Source organism: Rhinolophus sinicus, chromosome 8 (genome assembly GCF_057876585.1).
Source record: "Rhinolophus sinicus isolate RSI-liver-muscle chromosome 8, RSI-T2T, whole genome shotgun sequence".
Lineage (NCBI taxonomy): Eukaryota > Metazoa > Chordata > Mammalia > Chiroptera > Rhinolophidae > Rhinolophus > Rhinolophus sinicus.
The window spans coordinates 59,173,963-59,195,298 of NC_142508.1; the positions used below are offsets into that span (position 1 = coordinate 59,173,963).

The 21,336-nt window shown below is 34.7% G+C and overlaps 1 protein-coding gene across 3 annotated transcripts in view; it reads right to left on the reverse strand.

Moving 5' to 3' along the window:
- CNTNAP4 (contactin associated protein family member 4) overlaps positions 1 to 21,336 on the reverse strand; it is a 237,473-nt gene that overhangs the window by 16,148 nt on the left and 199,989 nt on the right. For all 3 annotated transcript variants that reach the window (XM_019710874.3, XM_074314549.2, XM_019710883.3), the window contains 6 exons: positions 20,000 to 20,170; positions 19,085 to 19,303; positions 5,856 to 6,095; positions 3,402 to 3,626; positions 1,798 to 1,931; positions 874 to 961 (listed from right to left, as the gene is read on the reverse strand). In XM_019710874.3, the coding sequence (XP_019566433.3) occupies positions 874 to 961; positions 1,798 to 1,931; positions 3,402 to 3,626; positions 5,856 to 6,095; positions 19,085 to 19,303; positions 20,000 to 20,170 (1,077 nt within the window). The remainder of the gene's footprint in view (positions 1 to 873; positions 962 to 1,797; positions 1,932 to 3,401; positions 3,627 to 5,855; positions 6,096 to 19,084; positions 19,304 to 19,999; positions 20,171 to 21,336) is intronic.

Sequence of the window (21,336 nt, forward strand, 5' to 3'; positions counted from 1 at the left end):
GTATGTAATGCCTCATTTCAGATCCTGCTAGACTGAGTAACTCTTGAGCTGTGGATTTGTTATATTTATTTGATTTTTTTATTACTATAGTAAAATTTATGTAATTTACACTAAGAAACTCGCTTGTAATATTTCAGTTAAGCTTCCACATATCTAAATAGCACTTTGCACATATTTTTTATGTCTATTATAGCACCCTAGAAGAGCACTGCAATTCCTGATATTTCTCCTGGTGGTTTGAAGAATAACAGCACACGATTTTGGTGCTCATCACTGTACTTGAAAGCCTATAAATATTTATAAACTTAACTATTAACCTTCTGAAGGGCCAATATTTTGATCATTCACCATGGGTTTAATCAAACATTCTCAAGACTGTGAGATGATGTACAGGGAATGGAAGGAATGATGAATCAAGGAACACATAACAGAAAAGGTCAAAAAAAATTTCATTTACTATCTTGGACAAAATCATCCACGTTACCTATTATTTCTACTTTTATTATTTGATGTTTTTGAAGTGTGAGAGCAAGATCACATTTCATTTTTCTGGACTGAGGTATGGCAGAGATCAAAGTGGCCTTGCAAAGGAGAATGCCTGGTCACTGCACAGAAGTCCCTACTCACGATTCCATGCATCTCTGAGAAAGTACAGCGTCTGCCTTGATTATTACTCACTTCATAATTAAAATAGGGCAAGAGATTTCTTTTGGCATGATGAATTTGCAGGTGGGGTGTGTGTGTGTGTGTGTGTGTGTGTGTGTGTGTGTGTGTGTGTGTGTGTGTGTGTATGTGTGTGTGTGTGTGTAATATGACTCTTCTGCTCCCTGTTTATGCATCATGATCAGGGGAAAGGTCATTTCTTTTACTTACCTAAAATCCTGCCCAGTACAAGAGACTTGACTGCACTGAATTCTGTACCTGATGTCAGGTGGACTTGTCTTCTTGCATTCTCGTCGAGCTACAAAATTGTTACATGAGATGCAAACATCCAAATGGAGGCCGTTTTTTTGAGAAGAGGACAGGAGTCAAAGGAAAAAAAAAAAAAGATAAAATAGGCAATTGTTTGTATGGCCCCAAAGATTTAGAAAAACAAATTTTAAAGAGTTAGCCATTTATAAAGGTGAATACTATTTTCTAAACTATTTCTATACTACCCTCAGGTACCATATACCCTACGTTTTATCCCCTTAGTCACTTTATTTTTCTCTACTGTTTAAGAAATACAAAATTGGTAAAGCCAACAAAAAGATATGAGTTATTTTCACCCTGATTCTTTTACTTAGCTTGGTATTTTTACTTGAGTCATTCAGCTAAGAAATTTTCTTCTATGTAGAAGGCTGAAACATTAGTGCTTTCCTTAAAAAGCTGATAGAGTGAATAATTTCACTTTCTCTGCTGTGACTCTCATCATATTTTATACGTGCAGTAATTAATTTCTGGGCCAGAATTATAGCTGAATTTAGATCCAACTGAAGTAAACTGGTTTCATTAGAGTAGCAACAGCCCTATAAGTAGTACACTACAATAAACAAGATAGCATTTCCCTCCTGAACAAAGTAAAACAAATGAGGAAAGTTTGCATTTTTAAGTATCAAATATTAATATCTTGGACAGAATCTCATCCCTTAAAAACCTCTGAACACATTTGGGGGGTCTGGCTCTGATTTGTGCACCAGCAGCAGTGAAAAAACTCTTTGTTTATTCCATTCATTATCAGATTTCCGCTATGGGTCCTTCATGCGGCCCAGTCCTAATTGTAACCATTGCTTCTGTTGGATTTACCACATTACTTACCTCTACAAAGACCACTTCTTCTTCTCTGTTAATCATTATGTGGTGGAGTTGGCCATCAGCCATGTTTTTGAAATCGAAGGTAACAACATCAGGTTCTTGATATCTATTTAGCTTGTACCTGATCTGCAAACTTCCTAAAGTAGGAGGGAAAAATTATATTTTCAGTAAAAATTGTAATTTAAGAATTATTTATTTATTTGTTTATTTTAAAAAAAAAGAATTATTTATAACAACTCAGAGTACATTTTTGGTTCTTTACTGATTTCTGGAGCAATATTCACAACAGTTTATTTGGGTGTATCCTGTCATCATAATTCCTAGAAGTGAGTTTCTCAGTGAAATTGCATTATTTTAAAAATCAAGACCAAGCATGTTGCTAATAAACCATCTCTTTCCTACAACTCCTGATCTTTTTTCCCTAGAAGTCAATATGCAATTAAGCAAAGGCAAATCTCTGTACTCGCATCTGACTTAAAAAAAATAAGACTTGGTATATTACGAAATGCCAAACTACTGTGGAATATTGAAATAACATTGTTTCTATAATCTCATCTTTTAAAAAATATATATACCACTTCTGAAATGCATTTGATTAGTGAAATTATTATAAGCAAATGTAGTTTTACTAAAGATGAAAAATATTTGGTCAAGTAGTCATGGCCATAAACTTTGGAATGAAATTAGGGTAAAATGGATGATTTTAAGCCAAACTTACTATTATAATTAATACTGCTCAATTGCCTGTAAAAATGTCAATTAATATACTTTACATAGTATCTTCCAGTTTAACAAAGAAAATGTCCTAATGTACAGATAAGCTTCAAGCTCAAATTGATTACAGTGAAGGTAAATATACTTATTAAACAATACAATTTTTATTTTGATGTTCAGTGCCCTTCCGCTACAATAAATTTAGTTGGGATAATATATTCAAATATTTGTACATCTGTTTATTTTCCTCATCCAGAGAATTTATTGATAAAATCTTATCTTTAATCAGGTTATAAGGAAGAGAAAAAATAGCAATAAGTAGGTTTCTGTGGGAAGGTTTCTGTAGCAAACTCATGTCCTAATCCACACACCATTACCCTGCATCGATGTACCAGCATTTCCCGTGACTATTTTATTGCCTACAATTAGAATCGACAGATTATTTTGTGGACATTTTCTTATACATAACACTAGCTTGTTAACATTCCTTCAAAACTTCTCTAATTTAATTTAAAGGAAATATTTGTTATGGACAGAGTAGCATCTTATTTCAAAATGAACCACAAAACCGATACTGCTATTCACACGGAATAGGAAAGAGCATCTAGCAATAATAAAAATATAACAAATATTTTATATAAATAAATTAAAATTCACATGGTTATGAAAAATTATCAAAATGATAGAGAGATAAACGTATCTTTATTACTTTAAATAATCCTTTTAGATTAAATGTATAGGATAGTACTGAAAAAAACAAAATTGAATACAAAAAGCTGGCACATTTTTTTCCCCGTTTGTAGGTTGAGACAGAGGAACACAAGAATGATCCATATTATTACTGATCTAACGCTCTAACTCAATTTTCTCTCTCTCATCTAAAAAGCACTCACCATTTTTGGCAATGATAACTGAAAGGTATTCCTTATAAAAGGAGCTCACATAAAGCAGTAAGCTTGGTGTGCGTGTTGTTCGGAAGCTCAATTTGATCATTTCTCTGCTCAGCTTCATATCACCATGAAATGAAGCAGCGTGGGAGCTGGAATTTTTACTTAACGAATAATTTTCTTGAAAATTGTAAATCACGGATGAGCCAGATCCAAAATATGCAGAAATCTCTGAAATGATACACACATTTTATGTTTTAAAAAATTAAGTACAAGGGTCTTGTTTCAGTTATGTTAAAAATAATGAATTATATAACAAATACTCTCAAACTAGAATTAAATAACACAGCAAATTAACAGAGCTTTCATGATGGTCCTTGAAGTGGCTTTATGTTAGAATTACATGTAATTAATTCACTAGTTAATGCTATAATTGAAAGCTTAATGCTCTCCTGGGTTTAGACATAAATCAGGCTTCTTGACTTTCATCTCCCTTACCACTCATTTTCGTATTTAAATTTTAAGTCCCATCTATTATTTTACAGCTAGAATACACTAGCCTTCCCATAATAGGAAGAGAGGAGATTTGAGGGATCCTCTTACCTTGTAGGATCAACAGGTAGAAATTTTCCTTTATGCCTAAATACTTTCTCACATTTATTATGCCCTATAAAAAGATTGCTAAATCTAGTGATCCAAACAAGAAACCATGCAGCCTCTTTTAAAACATTTTACAAAAGCATGGTATGTAACTTATATGAGATTAATATCCCAAATTCACACATGCATGGGCACATGCACACGCGTATACCAAATACATAGGTATAAAATGAAGAGGGCAGTGGGCGAGAGAGTTAGTTTTGGATCCCTAAACCCTGCTTCTCTTGATTACTACAAAGGGCCATTTATTGAATATTTGTTGTAGATGATGCTTACTGGTAATAAAGCAATTTATTCTCCATTCCTTTGCCACTTTAGGAGATTTTTTTCATTTGTTTTATTATTTTTATTATCTACCATATACTTTTTATAGTCAATGTAATATGTGGATGCAGAATGACATTCCTGATTGCATTTAGCAAGATGAGTCAGAAATCGTTTAGATTTAGAAAATGAAGAAATGTTCTTGTGACAAAATGGTCTTAATCCTACATTTAAACGTGAAAAGTCTCTGAAGATGGTAGCAGCAGTGTGTGATTTATGACTACAGGTTGACTTTAAATTATAACTTATTTCTGATGAACAAGTAGGTGACTTTAAGAGTGCATTTTTCACAACTTCCATTAAATAATCCCAAGTGCTTTCTTTGCACATTGGGGGGTGGCTTCAATTTGGAGCCAATTTTTGTTAGCCTTCTTCCAGAAAAGATTCAGTAACCCAGAAACTTAAATAAAGCAATTGAAATTAAATTGGATGACAGTTCTCTATGAGAAGCTAAGAAAGTATAACAAATGTTTGTATATTCAGAGAAGTCTGTCCAGAACACTTAGTACTATACTCAGTTCATTTTTCCTTACGTGATGTAGCTCAGTGAACAAGACGAGCTGAAAAATATTCCACCATTTTACTTCACAACCATCACAGAGCAAAATGCCTGACGATCTCTGTTTTGCCATACATCAATATTTAATAGCTGTTGTTCAAAATGGTCTTATTTTTCTTTCATGTTGTCCTTATGTGTTTTATGCATTTGGTGACATTTTTTCTTTTCCATTGTCCTTCTAGTTGCTCATTTCCGCTTTGCACTAAAATGAGGCCATTTTCCCTCATGATGTTCACCTGCACTTGTGTTCTCTGTTGTGAATTTTCAATCTCTTTTTATTTCACGGAATATTGGCAGGTGACCATCCCTGATAAACTTCTCTGCAGTTAGTTAAAAAATCCTTTATCTTGGCACCTCAGCCTGTCACACTAAAGTGTATACATTGATTCGTATATTCCTATTTTTATTAAATGCATTCCTTTCAATTATGAAAAAATATTTAATGGAAAAGTTATTTATATTCCTGGAAAAATATTTGTTTGTCAAAAACAAACAAAAAACAACAATGCTTCCTAAATTTCCTTGCATTGTTGCTTATCTTCATAAAAAAATAACAATAATACTTTTAATTATTTTAAAAGAGAGAACTGTCCCAAGGGGCAGGTTGTTGACAACCATATTAAGAGTATCAACATTAGATGGAAGAAAGTAGATTGAGCAGCTAACACTTTAAGACATCTAGAGGCAACTATTAGAAGATTTATCATCAATAGACACTAGTTTTCTAAAAAACGAAGCAAATACCTAAGTAATGAAGTGTGATTAGCATAAATTGGTAATTTGCAAAAAAAAAGAAACAAAAAAAACAAAACAAAACAGAGAAATGGAAATATTTTTCTTTCAAATAGCCACACAGACAAGAACTCCCAGACTATTTTTTCTTATCAGATATGTTTGCCTGTTAGGGTCATACTTACCATTTGAGCAGAACGGCCCTGTGTATGCAGAGAAGGTGCAGTCACAAGAGAATCCACGGGGCTTTTCTCTGCATTTCCCTCCATTGAGACACAATTTTCCATAGCTGCTGCAATGACCTCTACAACCTGGCTCCACTCCGGGAGTCACCTTGGCTCTTTCCTCCAGGTCCACGGCCAGCCCGTTCAACTGCAGAGACCGAATGCATCCCAGAAAGCCTCTCTGTCTGGTGGCAGTTCCACCTAAAAGGGAAATACTGCAAATGGAAACACGTTCCTAGGTGTTTTATTCAGGATTTAAAGACCAAACAAAACTGAGGCCTCACAGAGAATGTAAAAAAATTGTGGCCTTACAGAGAATGGCAAAAATTTGATGAGCAAAAAATATAATTTTGGAAGCGTAATTTGTGACAAAATATTAAAAGATTTCAAAAAAATTAAAACATGAATTAATTTTTTTTCCAAAAGTGAATTTGTCACATATTTGTTTTCTAAAAATGTTTATCAACTTTAAATTAAGGAGGGTTTTTTTTATTAGTCTCTTTATTTCAAAGAACAAAATAAAGGCTATATCTTAATTCAAAATAACAGTGAGATGTATTGATATTCTTATGTAGAAACAATTTTCTTTGTTTACAATGTTAAGTAAGCATATATTTGTGGATAAGTGTGGTTTCTCCATATTGGAATCTGATTCTGATGCTGGTACTATTTTAATTGAGTGAGAATTTTGAAGAAATCCTCGAGTCCTTCTATCTTGACTGCTTTGATGTGATCTTTTGGTTGCTGCTTTTTGTTGTTGCTTTTTGTTTTTGCTGTTGTTAAATGATTTTGTTAAAAATAAATGTTTTTTTCTAAATGTTGGTCCAGTGTTCACTGTTTTAAGCTTGGAAAGATTCTGAACAAAAGTGGGGAAGAGGACTAATGAAGGAACATAGTGGTATAACATTTATTGAATAATATACAATATATACTTATCAATTCACCTTTGAAGAGGTTTAAAATGTTTAGGTAGGATCAGATCCTGTTACCCTAAGGCAGAGGTTCTCAAACTTTAAGAAATATGAATATCGCATGGAAAAGCTTCTTAAAAATACAGATTCAGGGGCTCACTCCAAGAAATAGTGATTCTGTGGGCCAGAAATAGGGCTGTGAACCTACAGTCAACAAGCCTCATGAGTGAATCTTTTTTTCTTTATAAATTTTTATTTTTCAATTACAGTTGACATATAATATTAGTTTCAGGAGTACAATGTAGTGATTAGACATTTATATAGCTTACATAGTGATTGCCCCAATAAATCTAGTACCCATCTGACACCATACATAGTTATTAGATTATTATTGACTATATTCTCTATGCTATACTTTACATCCCTACAACTATTCTGTAAATTCTAATTTATACCTCTTAATCTCTTCCCTCCCTTCACCCATCCCCCCAACTCCCCTCCAATCTGGTAATCATCAAAATGTTCTTTGTATCTATGAGTTTGTTTCTGTTTTCTTTGTTCATTTATTTTGGTTTTTTTACATATCACATATAAGTGAAATCATATGGTATCTGCCTTTCTCTGTCTGACTTATTTCACTTAGCATAACACATTCTAGGTCCATTCATGTTGTTGCAGATGGCAAGATTTCATTCTTTTTTATGGATGAGTAATGTTCCATTGTATATATGTACCACTTCTTTATCTATTCATCTATTGATGGATACTTAGGTTGCTTCCATATCTTGGCTATTGTAAATAATGCTGCAATGAACATATGGATGCATATGTCTTTGGATTAGTGTTTTGGATTTCTTTGGCTAAATACCCAGACATGGTATTACTGGGTCCTTTGTCTGTTGTAATAGCCTTTGTTTTAAAGTCTATTTTGTCTGGTATAAGTATTGCTACCTCAGGTTTTGGTTATTTGTTTGTTTCCATTTTCATGAAATATGTTTTGCACCCCTTTACTTTCAATCTGTGTGTGTCTTTCAATCTGAAGTGAGTCTCTTGTAGGCAGCATATGTAAGGGTCTTGTTTTCTTATCCATTCAGCCACCCTATGTCTTTTGATGGCAGTATTTAATCAATTTACATTTAAAGTAATTATTGATATATATGTTGTTATTGATGTTTTATTATTCATACTTTTTATCTTTTCTTCTTCTTCTTCTTAAAGTCTCTTTAACATTTCTGGTGATACTGGTTTGATGGTGACGAACTCCTTTAACTTTTTTCTTGTCTGGGAAGCTCCTTGCTTGTCCTTCAATTCTAAATGATAGTTTTGCTGGGTAATCTTGGCAATAGGTCCTTCCTTTTCATCACATTAAATGTTTCATTCCAACCTCCTCTGGCCTGAAAAGTTTCTGTTGAGAAATCAACTGACAGTCTTATGGGAGCTCCCTTGTAGGTAACTAACTGCTTGTCTCTTTCTCTAAGATTTCTCTTTGTTTTTAGCCTTTGCATTTTAATTATAATGTATCTTGGTGTGGGCCTCTTTGGGTTCATCTCGTTTGAGAATCTCTGTGCTTCTTGGGCTCGTATGTCTATTTCCTTCAGCAGGTTAGGGAAGTTTTCCATCATTATTTCTTCAAATGGGTTTTCGAATCCTTGCTGTCTCTCTCTCTTCTCCTTCTGATGCTCCTATGATGTACACTTGATGTTCCAGAGGCTCCTTAAATTATCCTCATTTCTGGATTCTTTTTGCTTTTTGCTTTTCTAATTGGGTGTTTTCTCCTACTTTATCTTCCAGATTGCTGATTTTATCCTCTGCTTCATCTAATCTACTGTTGATTCCCTCTAATGTATTCTTCATTTCAGTTATTGTAGTCTTCATTTCTAAATGTTTTGGGGTTTTTTTTTATGTTTTCTATCTCCATTTTTATATTTCCTGTCTCTTTGTTGAGATTCTCACTGAGATCACTGAGCATCCTTATAACCAGTGTTTTGAACTCTGCATCTGGTAGATTGCTTGTCTCCATTTTGTTTAGTTGTTTTTCTGGAGTTTTGTTCTGATCTTTCACTTGGGACTGTTTCTTTTTCTCCCATTTTGGCTGCCTCCCTCTGTTTGTTTCTGTTTATTAGGTAGGACTGCTATGTCTCCCAGTCTTAGTAGAGTGGTGTCCTGTGGGGTCCAATGGTCCCTGGTCACCTGAGCCAAGTGTTCTAGGTATGTCCCTTGTGTGGGTTGTGTGTGCTGTCCTATTGTAGTTGAGCAATAATTGCTCTTGGCACATCAATGGGTGTGACTGACCCTCAATCTGATTTGTTGTGAGGACTGGCCTTGACTACAGTGGAGAAGCTATTGTGCAGGGGCTGACCCTACAGAGCAAGATTAGTTTTTTCATGGGTGAATCTTATTCAGACAATCATCTGAACACCATATTTAAAGCACTATCCTAATAGGAATGTAAGCTCTAGGACTTCATTTAGCTAGCTCCTAATCTAGCCTTAATTACTTAAAATCTCCTTATCCTTAGAGATTAAACAGTTTTTTTGTTTGTTTGTTTTTGTTTTTATGGGTATTTCATAAATAAAACTTGGCTAGAAAGACCCTAAATAAGGTCTTTGTCTTCATCTACCAGGGTTTATAGTTTACCAATTTACTTTGTATATTACCAGTGTCCCTCTATTAGAGAACACATGCAATAAAGCTGTTTCGATCACACTGTATCCCCAGTACACTGAACAGTGCCTGACACTTAACAGCTATTAAATAACTACTTACAATAACCAATTAATTAGAAATTAAAATTAACAATAACTAATTATTAATACTGAATTTATTATTAATAATTAATTAATGCAGTTTTTCATTAAACCAGATTATACCTTAGGAGTGGGAGATGGGGGCTTAGTGCTTCAAAGGTTGAAGAGAGGGACATATTTTGCAGCACAGGGATGTTTGGGTCCCTGAGACTGAGAATGATGATAAAACTCAATGAATACAAACTACAGAATAAATTAATTAAATAAATCTATATTTTTGGACAATGAAATACCATGAAGAAGAAATTAAAAGAATTCCTGACAATTTGGGACTCATGGCACTAATGCTCTTGTAATTCAGATTCATAGATATAATGGTCTCTATTCAAATGACTGTATTTAAATTTCTGTATTCAGAATGTTTCAATTGACATAATTTGTGCCTCTTCAATGAAGAATATAAAAGTTTTAAGGGTGTGGGTCAGGTTTTCTATTTCTAAATCCAGATGCAGTGTGGTATGGAGCCAGACATATTCCAATTCCAATATATGTGGGCATGACGGGGAAGAAAGAGTTGATTTCATCCCAGAGTTCCAGAATAGCTGAAAATTTTGTTTCATTCACCTACATTTACTCAATCTCCTATCATTCTTGTGGTCTTTTTCCTTTATTCACAGGACTCCTTTTTTCCCTTCCACATCAAACCATCTACTTACCTTAGGTTCATACCTCCCTATTCTCCCATTCTGCTAACTCAACTCAATAAAAATGTCTAGAGCTCAGAGCTAAGTCACTGACTTAGATTCTTTTGGCATCCTAGCTGGAGTTTTCTTTCCTGGGTAAGACAGTCTGCAGCCTTGATTTTAGCTTTGGCTCACGAACTCTTTGGAGGAGGACCAGATGCTGTGAAGTTTGGATGAGTGGTGTACTCCTGGTGTATTTCATTTACTTCATGTTATAGTGCTTCAAAATCATGGTATATAGTTTATAGTACATAGTAATGTTAAATCATGGTCTACCATGCATTTGTTCTCTGAAACATCCAGTCTCTCTGATTTAGGTATTTATCTCAATCTGCTAGTGACATAATTATAACTAAATAACTTGGAGCTCAACAACTGAATACCATCCGTTTTCACCTGCTCCAACTTGTTTATTTTCGTTTTCTTTTGTTTCGTTCAGATGATGAGAAACTAAAGGCATAGAGAAGTCCAGGGACAAGCCCATGGGTATAGCTGAGAAATTTTAGAATAAACACATTTAGTTAGATGCCGAGATAGGACCAGAAACTACAGTGGGCCTTTTGTTACAAGAAAGCCCCTTTTGTTACAAGAAAACCCCTTTCTTCTCCCTCAAAAAAAAAATGTGATCAAAGAAAAAAATGTCCATTTTCTTCTGCTCCTCAGATCATTTTCATTTTAAATGGCATTTTAGTTCTGCAAGTTTTATTTAGCAGCTATTTGCTGAGCTCCATGTCTGACACTGGAGGTACAGATCTGGCTCTCAAAGAGCTCATAATCTAGTCTTAGATTTACACAGGGAAACACATAATTACTCCATGATGTGAATGGTAGAAATAGATACCAGGTGGAGAAGGTGGTCAGATGACGGGAATGTTAACAGGAAAAAACAAGCATATATAAGTGTGAAATCCAGTTTTAAATAGTACTTGTAACAGTGAGAAGAAAATCAACACTCAGCTTTGTAAAAAGGACTTCTTAATTCTGTACTTTTAAAGAGTTAATGTTTACTTAATCAAATAGTTTTAAATTACATTTTTTAATTACCAAAAGGTAATGTTAATTAAACGTAAACATTTGTGTCATACATGTATCAAGAATTTTTACTTTACCATTCAGTTTTAAGTTAATGACTTTTTAAGATATAACTATTCTGGAAAACATAGATATTGTAAATAGGATTGGGTTTGAAAGCTTAATTAAAGATTCCAGTGCCTTTTCGGGGTTAGAGTATGTCCAATTAAAATGAGTTGTAGTTTGATTAATTGATTCTGGATGTTTCTGCTGAGTTATTGTGTTTTGAACTGGCTTCCAATTAATTTTCTATCAATGTACCTGCCATACTATATCAGAGATAATGAATTCCAAACTTCCCAAACACTGAGTATTTTGTGGGACAAATGCCTAACCTTTCTATGTGAATGAATATAAATGAATCTGTTCACTTACATAACAGTATTGGGATATTGCAACTAAATTAGTGTGCTAGGCGCTGAGTAGAGACTGAGTGAGCCCAATCCTTTTATTACATTCATTACTCTCAGGAAGTTAGTCTAAGTGACATATGCTATTGTCACGGAGTATGAGCTGACTCTTCCCTATGCCACTGTTCCACTACTTTTGTGGCAGGAAGACCTTTCATTGTTAATAGAAAATTATTTATGTGTTGTGCTTGGATATTATTGAGGATTAATTGGGAACAAATACATAATTCACTCAAGGGCCTTAGAAAGGAAGGAAGGAAGGAAGGAAGGAAGGAAGGAAGGAAGGAAGGAAGGAAGGAAGGAAGGAAGGAAGGAAAGAAAGATCTCTACACTTCCTTTAAAATGCAAAGTTATGGAAGCTTGCCTGGCAGAGTACGGGGGGCTCTCTCTGATTGTAGCACTGTAGCAGAGAAAGGCAGCGAGGGCCCTGTCTACGGATCAACCTGGGGCAGGAAAATGATAGGACATGCAGTCTGGGCCCAGGACCAAGTCAGGTGATTGAACTGAAAAGGTGGTCTTCTGTGTACCTTGCACTGGATCTTTAGTCCCGTCCTAACCAGCCATCCTGAGGAAAGACAGCCTTGCAGAAATGGTGGTACAAGCTAAGGTAGAGGGCTAGGAGACTGGAAGCCCAAATATAATTTTCTCATTGAGCAGAGCCCTGGGAGGGCTGGAAAGAGAAAAATTGTTCTCTTGTTCAAGGAATTATTATGGTTGAAAGAGGCAGCTTGTGTAAGCAAAAGTGTCTGTCATAGGCAGAAAATTCAGTCACTTTCCCATGAACCAAAATCAGTGGTAAGAACGTGTCCTGGTGGTAGTAGCAGCAGAGAAAATGGGTCTATTTAGACTTCTCAGATGTCAGAGCCACAGTAGCTCTCTGTTTTGACTATACTAAGGCTGATTTTAAAGCAATGAATTGTTGGTGGTACAGTCATATTCTCTGATCTCAGAAGATCGCATCTGAAATCCGATTTTCATCAACAATCATCCACATTTGCTCACTGGACATAAAAATTACACTGGGAGCTTCTCAGGCTAAACATGAAAGAGACACCTCAAGGAACGGAGAAGATAATTGAAATAAATGATATGACGACATAAAAAGAAATGTGACTTTTAGTGCACTGTACTTAGGTAACGAGAAACATATTTACTGCAAAAGAAAATTAGTCTGAAACAGAAGTTATTCAAACAGAAAGTTACTTGGCATTCTCTTCCTGTAACTATATTAGCCTATCAAAAACAAACTAAACGTTAAAAAAAACAAAACTAGAATGTATTATAATTAAGAATTTCTTTCATCAAGAGACACCATTAACAATATGAAAATACAATCTATAGAGACATTTGTAATAAATTTATCTGAAAAGGCATCATCCAAAATACATAAAGACTTCCTACAAATTTATTTATTTATTAAAAGAAGGCAACCCTGTAGAAAACAAACAACAGAGCTGAACAGCCACTTCACAAAGGAGGATATATCCAAGTGGTCAATAGAGATTTGGCATGTCTCTTAATGGTTCACAATATATACATATCCTGTGACCCAGTGATTCCATTCCTAGGTACACACCCAGCAGAAATACAAACACAGGTTCACCGGAAGACCAGTACAAGGACATACTGGTAATATCCAACTTTGAAAGTACACAAATACCCATCATAGTACATAAATAAATCTTGTCCTGGTACTGCCAGATTCCCAAAAGATCCCCACTTGGTACTAATGTGCAACTAAGGCTGAGAACGAACCTTCAGAGCTTCAATACGCTTAGAGTTAAACATTAACTTTTGTGTACGGCGGTTAGATTGCTCTAGATACTCAATAATATTTGTAGATTTGATGCAACTCAAGTGTAATACGAATGACTTCTGAGTGTACGTCAGGAGTCCTTCCTTCTCCTTCAGGTCCTAGTCACAAAGTATGGAAATGGAGTTTGCACCGTTTAAAAACCTGTCAGTTAAAGAATTTAGACTGCAAACAAAAATTGCAGAGCTGTTTGAATGAAAATCAATTCAAGGCTAATTTAAGAAGCTTCTAAGAAAAATGCTGAGTTTATAAACCAAAATAGAAAATGACCACTGTCACATTTCAGCTTAAAAAAGTGATTGATTCTTTTCTCTCCTTCATTTCTGTGGTTGGAGAATGTTTGTGGGCATATAACTTAAGCAGTGACTCTGGACATTGAGTCCTTGGTGTTAACAAGGTCAAGGGCATATGTTTAATTCACCAATTAGCATCATGTCATTAAATTTAGTTTTTAAGTTAATGAATAGCACCTCTGAATAGGACTATTTAATATGTCATAAATCACACACATACAAATAAAGGACAAGTGAAAGAATGTGAAAAGGTAGGTACAAACCCACTACCATAATTAAGAGGGAGGATGGAGAATGATGGGCTACAAACAGAAGATGAATCATCATTTTTTATTATGAAAAGCAATGCAATGGTTGAGATTATTTGGGGAAGGGAGGAGATGTTCATTTCATTGGTACTCATTGTTTCTAATCTGTCATATTACATTAGTGTTAATTTTTCTTACTTTTTCATACAAGGTTTTTCTTCCTCATTTTATTACTCCTTCACTTTGCATAACATCCTATAGCAGAGATTAGTTGAAGCTAATTGTTCTATTTGGAGCTACAGGGATTGCTAAAAATCCATCTGTTTTATAATTCTTTGGCGTAGGCTAAAACTAGTTGAATCTCTGAAACTATCATTTCCTTATTCCTCTTTCAATCGCCGCACATAATTATTGCCCAGCTGAATCACATTTTTAATCATGCTTTCTATTTATTTTTACCGATTTTGCTCAGAAGTTAAAGCATTAATCTTGCACCAGACTTTCACTCTGAGATATGAATCCCCTTTATGATAGGTCTTTAGGGGAGAGAGTGAAGCAAGCAATAGAGAAAATGCATGAGATTCTTTGGTGTTATCCCATTGCAGTAGTCACTTCTGAGAGACTGCAGAAAACTTTAAAGTTTTAATCTAAAAAAATGTAATGTCAATAAATATCATCAACACAGGCTTGGTTATGGTAGCACAGTGAGATGGAGAATGTAATTTAAATCAAAATTAACATATATTCAAATATCCACAATGTTTTGTATGTAAATAAAAAGTATTAATGATAGTATCTCAAACAAACATATTTCTACATTACCAAAATTTCTAATTATTTCCTATTTTTATTTTTTATTTGAAACATTCCACAACAATTTTTATGTTTTCTGCCAAATTTGTTCACAAACAGGAAGGTGCATTTTTGGTAACAGCTACGAAACGTGGGGGTGATACAAAAATTTATCTTAGACTAACACTAACTTAGTCTTTCAGTTTTCTCCTGCATTTATAAAGATTGTTTCCATGTAATTTAAAACATTGCTTCTATTATTATTATCCTCATCCTCAGTGTCTGGATTTAAAACATTTTTGTTAGGAGAAAAAAGTTATGCTGAAAACTATAGACTTACTCTTTGCAATTACATTTCATTGGGACTAATTCATTTGTCCCAATACCCAAATACAAATGATTGTTGTTATGTGCACTTGAAAATACAGATTAACATAATTATTTTTAAGATGGACGGGTGCAGTACAAATTAAACTGCTGAACTTGTATGTAAGGAGAATGAAATTACCCTTTAAACTGTAACCAGAAAATCAATTCATTGAATTAAAGCAGAGATTCCCAGTCACTCAGTGAGTCACTGGCTCTGAGAACAGACTTCAGGTTCACAAACTATAAATACGTGGGGGAGCAGTTTCCAAGAGAAGGTCCCTGCTACATCTGATACGTGCTGGCACAGGTCATATGCACAAAGAAGCCTGATTTCCTGGTGAGAGTGTGGACCAGGACAGGGGACAGGGGACAGGGGACAGGGGACAGGTGGGATCTCACTGAAGGAGAGGAAGAAGGGGAGATACTTTTTCTGGGCTGTGAAAGAGGACTTTTGCAACCTGAGTATGGTTCGTAGTATATAATCTAGCTCATGGGGCCAGGGACAGTTTTAATCATGCTACAAATGAGGATAAAGGAAGCAACAAACGAACAACAACAAAAACTAAGTTCAGGTGAAATTAAAAACTGAGAGAGGATGTAAGGCACCCAGAGACCTACCAAGCAGCACCTTGCCCCCAGGAGATTAGCTGGGGTAAGTTGTAGAGCAATCACCACGTCATTGGCAAGTTATGTGCATTGACATTTAAAAGGCCCACCTCTGTTTCTCACCATTTCCACTTAAGCCCACACCACCATTATCGCTCCTAAAGACGACTGCCACAGTCTCCTGCCATCATATTCCCTCCATCCGTATTCCTCACAGCAGCAAGAGAGCGTGGAAAATGTAAATGGGATCATGCCACTGCTCAGACCCCTTAGAATAAATTCCAAATTCTTCTCTATGGCCTTAAAGCCTCCCTATATAACTCCACCATGTTCCATACCACTCTTTCTCTCATGCCGACTCTCTCCTCCGGCCACATGGACTTCCTTGTTGCTCCTTGACTACCTAAATCAATCCTGCCATTGGGAGCATGTTCCCTCCCCCTGGAATTCTCTTCCTTCACATGTTCACAGGGTTCCCTCTTCTGCTTTACCTGGCCTCTCTATTCAAACGTAAGGTCCTCAGAGAGAACTCCCCTGACCGCCTTACTTGAAAAGAACCCCACCAACCCAAATCATTGCCTGACCCTTTCCTCTGCTTTTCACTTTATAGTATTTGTCATTCATTATCTGCAACAATATATACATACATACACATACATATATATGTGCACATATGCATGTCTATACATACATATGTATATATAGTTTTTTGTCTTATTTTGTGTTATTTTTCACTCTTTTATTGGCTGTGTCTTGCCTCCTCCACTGAAATATCCTCTCAGGAAAGCAGAGAACTACTTTTTGGTCTTAATAACTGCTACATTAAGTTAGCTATGATTATTACTGTTTTTATTAGTTTTTCACCCACTTTGCACTAAGTTGGTGTAATCTTTTTAATTATAATTTAAGTTCTATTGAATCTTGCTGCAGGAGAAAAGTATTTTCATCCAGAAATTTTTTAAAATTCTGATTTATTTGATAGGAATGTTGTAAATTGATAAATTAATATTTTGTCTTATAAGTGTTATTTTATTAACTTGGTTGGGGCCCTTTCCTAAGAAAGTCGTCTGTTCTTGTGATGGAGGTAAAGATACAAACAAGACCCTTATGTGGCCTCTTGACAGCCAATGGTCTGCCTCTACCTAAGGCTGCAAGCCTTTTTTCTTTTTTAAGTGTGTTTTTCCAGGACCCATCAGCTCCAACTCAAATAGTTGTTTCAATCTAGTTGTGGGGGGAGCAGCTCACAGTGGCCCATGTGGGGATCAAACTTGGCGACCTTGTTGTTAAGAGCACCGCGCTCTAACCAACTCAGCTAACCAGTGGCCCCCAAGCCTTTTTTTTCTTTCAATGAATCTTTTTTTAATGTAATCACATTAACCATTTCAATTTACTCATTACCTCTGAGAAGGAAGGGAGAAATTGTATAAATAGATTTTTATTAATAGCAGAGGTTTTGTGTTTTTTTTCCCTCAGAGATCTCCTTCTGCTTTTTCTTTTTAGTTTTCAATGACTTTGACCTAAGCATAATAAAGATTTCAATTTTTAGAACTTTTAAGTAACATAATTATCCTTGAATTTAACACCTAGGAATGTCAAAAGCCTAACCATTTGCCTCCATAAAGATGAACTCTCTTAGATCCTTATTAAAATTATAACACATGATAGCAACAGACTCAAGTCTGTTCTATACCGGTTTTCTGATATCAGAATAGCATTTTTACCCATTATAACTACCTGAAATCAAATTAAGGCCAGGATTCCTATCAGACACAATACACAGTGACTCCATTCCTCTGAAGTTAAAATTCATACCAAGGATAAAAGTTCACATACAGGCAAACTGCGGCAGATTTCACTGAAAATAGCGAGGACTATTTCAGCTTTTTCAATTTCCAAGAATAGTAAGGCTATTTCCTAGATCCTGACAGATTTTAAATTGCCATACCTTTTGCTGTGGCCATCTCTCATTTTTTGTAATTGAAGAAATATTTATGTCAACTTCCTGACTGAGCTTCTAGCATGTTATTAAAAGAAAACTTATGTATTTCTTCTCACGTATTCTTTATTATTTCTATACCTTTAAATAAGTCAGTCGAGTGGTCACAAGATCATGATTAGATTGCCCATTACAATGCCTTACTCATAGGAGCTGTTCATTAAATATGTATTGAGTAAAAGAAAGAATAAATGATAGAAATAATGAGTACGTAAATTCATTAGAAATCTCAAAAATATCCTGGCCAAAAATGTCACATAAAACGTCATCCTTTGCAGTGAGAGAGAGTTAATAAAACAAGATTGTTAAACAATAGAAGATGTAATGGGGATCTGATGAACTGTGTTCTAAAATAAAACTGCTAAAATGCTTTAAATGTAATTTCTGATCATTTATAATTTATCCTGCTGTATAGTATTTCTATGTCCTCATATACATTAAAATATATGAAAAGTGATCAAGTAAGAGAAAATCCCTTGAAATTTATGGTCAACAAGTTCTGTAAAGTAATTAGCAAAGCTCCAGAAAGATTCCTATCAGGTCTATAAATACCAAGTGAAGGTATTTAGGAAATAAAGGAACAACATTTGGCTATAAATAGGACGTAGGTGATCAGAAGATATCAAAAAATGGGCAAAATGAGAGACACCAGCAGAACTGGTCAAACTTGTCAAGCATGGAATTTATACACTTTACTCCTGCTTTCCTTTTTTTCTTCTATTGGCCTGTTTTTGACAGGGAGTCACTGGTTGGCATTGCCTGGAATTACAAGGAGGGTGCCTCAACTCCCATGGGAACAGAGATAACCATTTCCAATACCATACTAAAAGCACTAATGTTAAAATAATAATAATAATAATAATAATAAAAATCCTGGAACAAATCACAAAATCTGCAGGTTTCAGAATTACACAAACACAAATTTGAATCTCCTTTCCTAGATGGATTTCTGAAGGCAAGTCACTTCAACTCCCTTAATCTCAATTATTGCATTTGTAAAATAGGAATAATACCCATTTCACAGGTTATGGGGAGGAGATGAAACACCTGGCATAGCCTGGAGCATACATTCTCAAAAAATGGTGATTTGTTGTTTTTCTTTAAATTATTTTTATAATTGGTATTATTTTATTTTGGCTCACCTCTGCACTTACATCATACAATTAAATGCTAAACAGCCTAGAAACTTACCCACAAAGAGTTGACTGTTAAGCTGCAAAAGGATATGCCCATCAGCTGGAGCTGGTTGTGTCTTTGGTGAGAGGTGATCCACCTGAATAGACGCCTCTTTCATATTCCTTTCAACCCTAACGTGGTGCCACCGGTTGTCGTTGAAGTGAGTGGGTGACTGCACCGAGATTTCAAACGGCCCATTCCCCACATCAAATGAAAAAGTCACTAGTGCTGGAGCTGGAAATAAACATGAAGATTGTTTAAGTTAATCCATGTGGGGAGAGCTGAATCTTTAACACACAGGAACAGCACCACAGCCCAGCAATCGCTAAGTATAAACGTAATTATTTGAATTTTATGGGAGGAACCGATGACAGACATCGGTAAAGAGTAAGTGTGGAAGGAGACGGTAAAATACATTTATATTTTGGGGGGGTAAAAAACAAATTTTAAGAAATTCATCCTCAGAGTTAAATTTTTGTATTGATAAAAAGTAAAACTATTTAGCCAGGGCAAGAAAACAAAATAGCACTTTATAAAAAAAATAATTTTAGAGTGAACCAAAGTTGATATAAATTTTAAAGTATGCAATATACATTTGATATTAAGAGACTAATAGCAGTCTAAGAGTATATCAAAATGATATGGGTGACTGATTTAATTAAGTAATTTTATAATTAATTGAGAATTTTAGTTTTTTTAAAAAAAATTTATTTGAATTTAAAATGCTTCTTAAATTGGTTCTAGAGAATACAATAATTTCCCCAAATTATCACAGGTTAAATATTTTCTTGCAGAAAGACTAACAATATCACAGAATTTTTTCAAAGGGGCACAATGAAAAGATTCAAGTAGAAACAGTACTTTAAAAGTTAATTAAAGGATTTACTACTAAACAGAATTCCATAGATTTCTCTGGGAAACGGAACTTACAGCGTAGCTCTATCCGTATAAAATCAGTAATCCCCAGGTTTTCTAAAAATACCCCAGATGAAGCTGTAGTCTTAAAAAAGAAAGAGACATCGGCACTAAGTTCTCCATGGAAAGTAGGAAAATGAAGATATGAAGCCTCAGTATTGAAGGAAGCTGAATTCCAAAATGACCCTGGTTTAAAAGAAAAAAGAAAAAAACAAATCCATGACGTAAAATGAATGACATATTACACTTTCTGTTTTTTGCATTGTTACTATTAAAAATGTTGTTAATTCATACCAGCCTGCTTTTCTTTCTTCTATTAACTTGAGACTATCATGCTAAGCAAAATAAGTCAGATGGAAAAAGTCAAGAACCATATGATTTCACTCATATGTGAGATATAAAACTGAAAGAAACAAAGGAAAAACACAAACAAGCAAAAACTCATAGACACAACAGTTTAGTGGTTACCAGAGGGAAAGCAGGGTGGGGGGTAGAAAAGGGCAAAGGCAGTCAAATTATGCTGACAGAAGGAGACTTGACTTTGGGTGGTAAACACACAATGCAATACACAGATGATGTATTATAGAATCGTGCACTTGAAACCTATATAATTTTATTAACCAATGTCACCCCAATATAGGATTTAATTTTAAAAATGAACTATATAGTAGTAGACACGAGCATGTGATTGGAGATTTTACAAGGATTGAAATTCTGGATTCCTTCCAACATAGGAGAAAAATGAGCCCTACAGAAATAGTCTAAATGTTATATTGGATATAAGAAAAACATTTTCAACCTAATTGCCATCTTCTGCCAAAGTAATAAGATAAGGATCTGCCAAACATTAACTAATAAACTATTTTTTTTTAATAACTTGAAAATGTAAGTACCTATATTGCTTTGAATAACAAAAACCCTAAAGAAGCTCAAAGGGGTTTTTGCTCTAAGATTTCTGACATACTTCACAAAGTTAAACTCAACTAACTGTTTTCATTAATGAGCCTTGTGATTTTCTAAACTGAGATTGGCATTCAAAATATTCTCATCTAATCAAAGATTAAGACACTACTTACTCTGTGCTCTGCTGGTATCCTCATGAAAATGCTCTTTTCATTCAAAATGATCCTTTACTTTGCTCATAACGGCGAAGTAGATAAATAGTAGGAAAAGGGTTCTCAAAGTTTTAAAATGCTCAAAATAAGGAGAAATGTATAAAAGATTGGAGTATAAATTAGATCTGGAAAAATTTATGTGAACTATCATGTCTTATCTTCACTTTCCCAGTCATTTTTTGTTATAGCTACAACCTCCCTTTTGAATAAATATTGTGGGTCCATATGGAAAAGCAT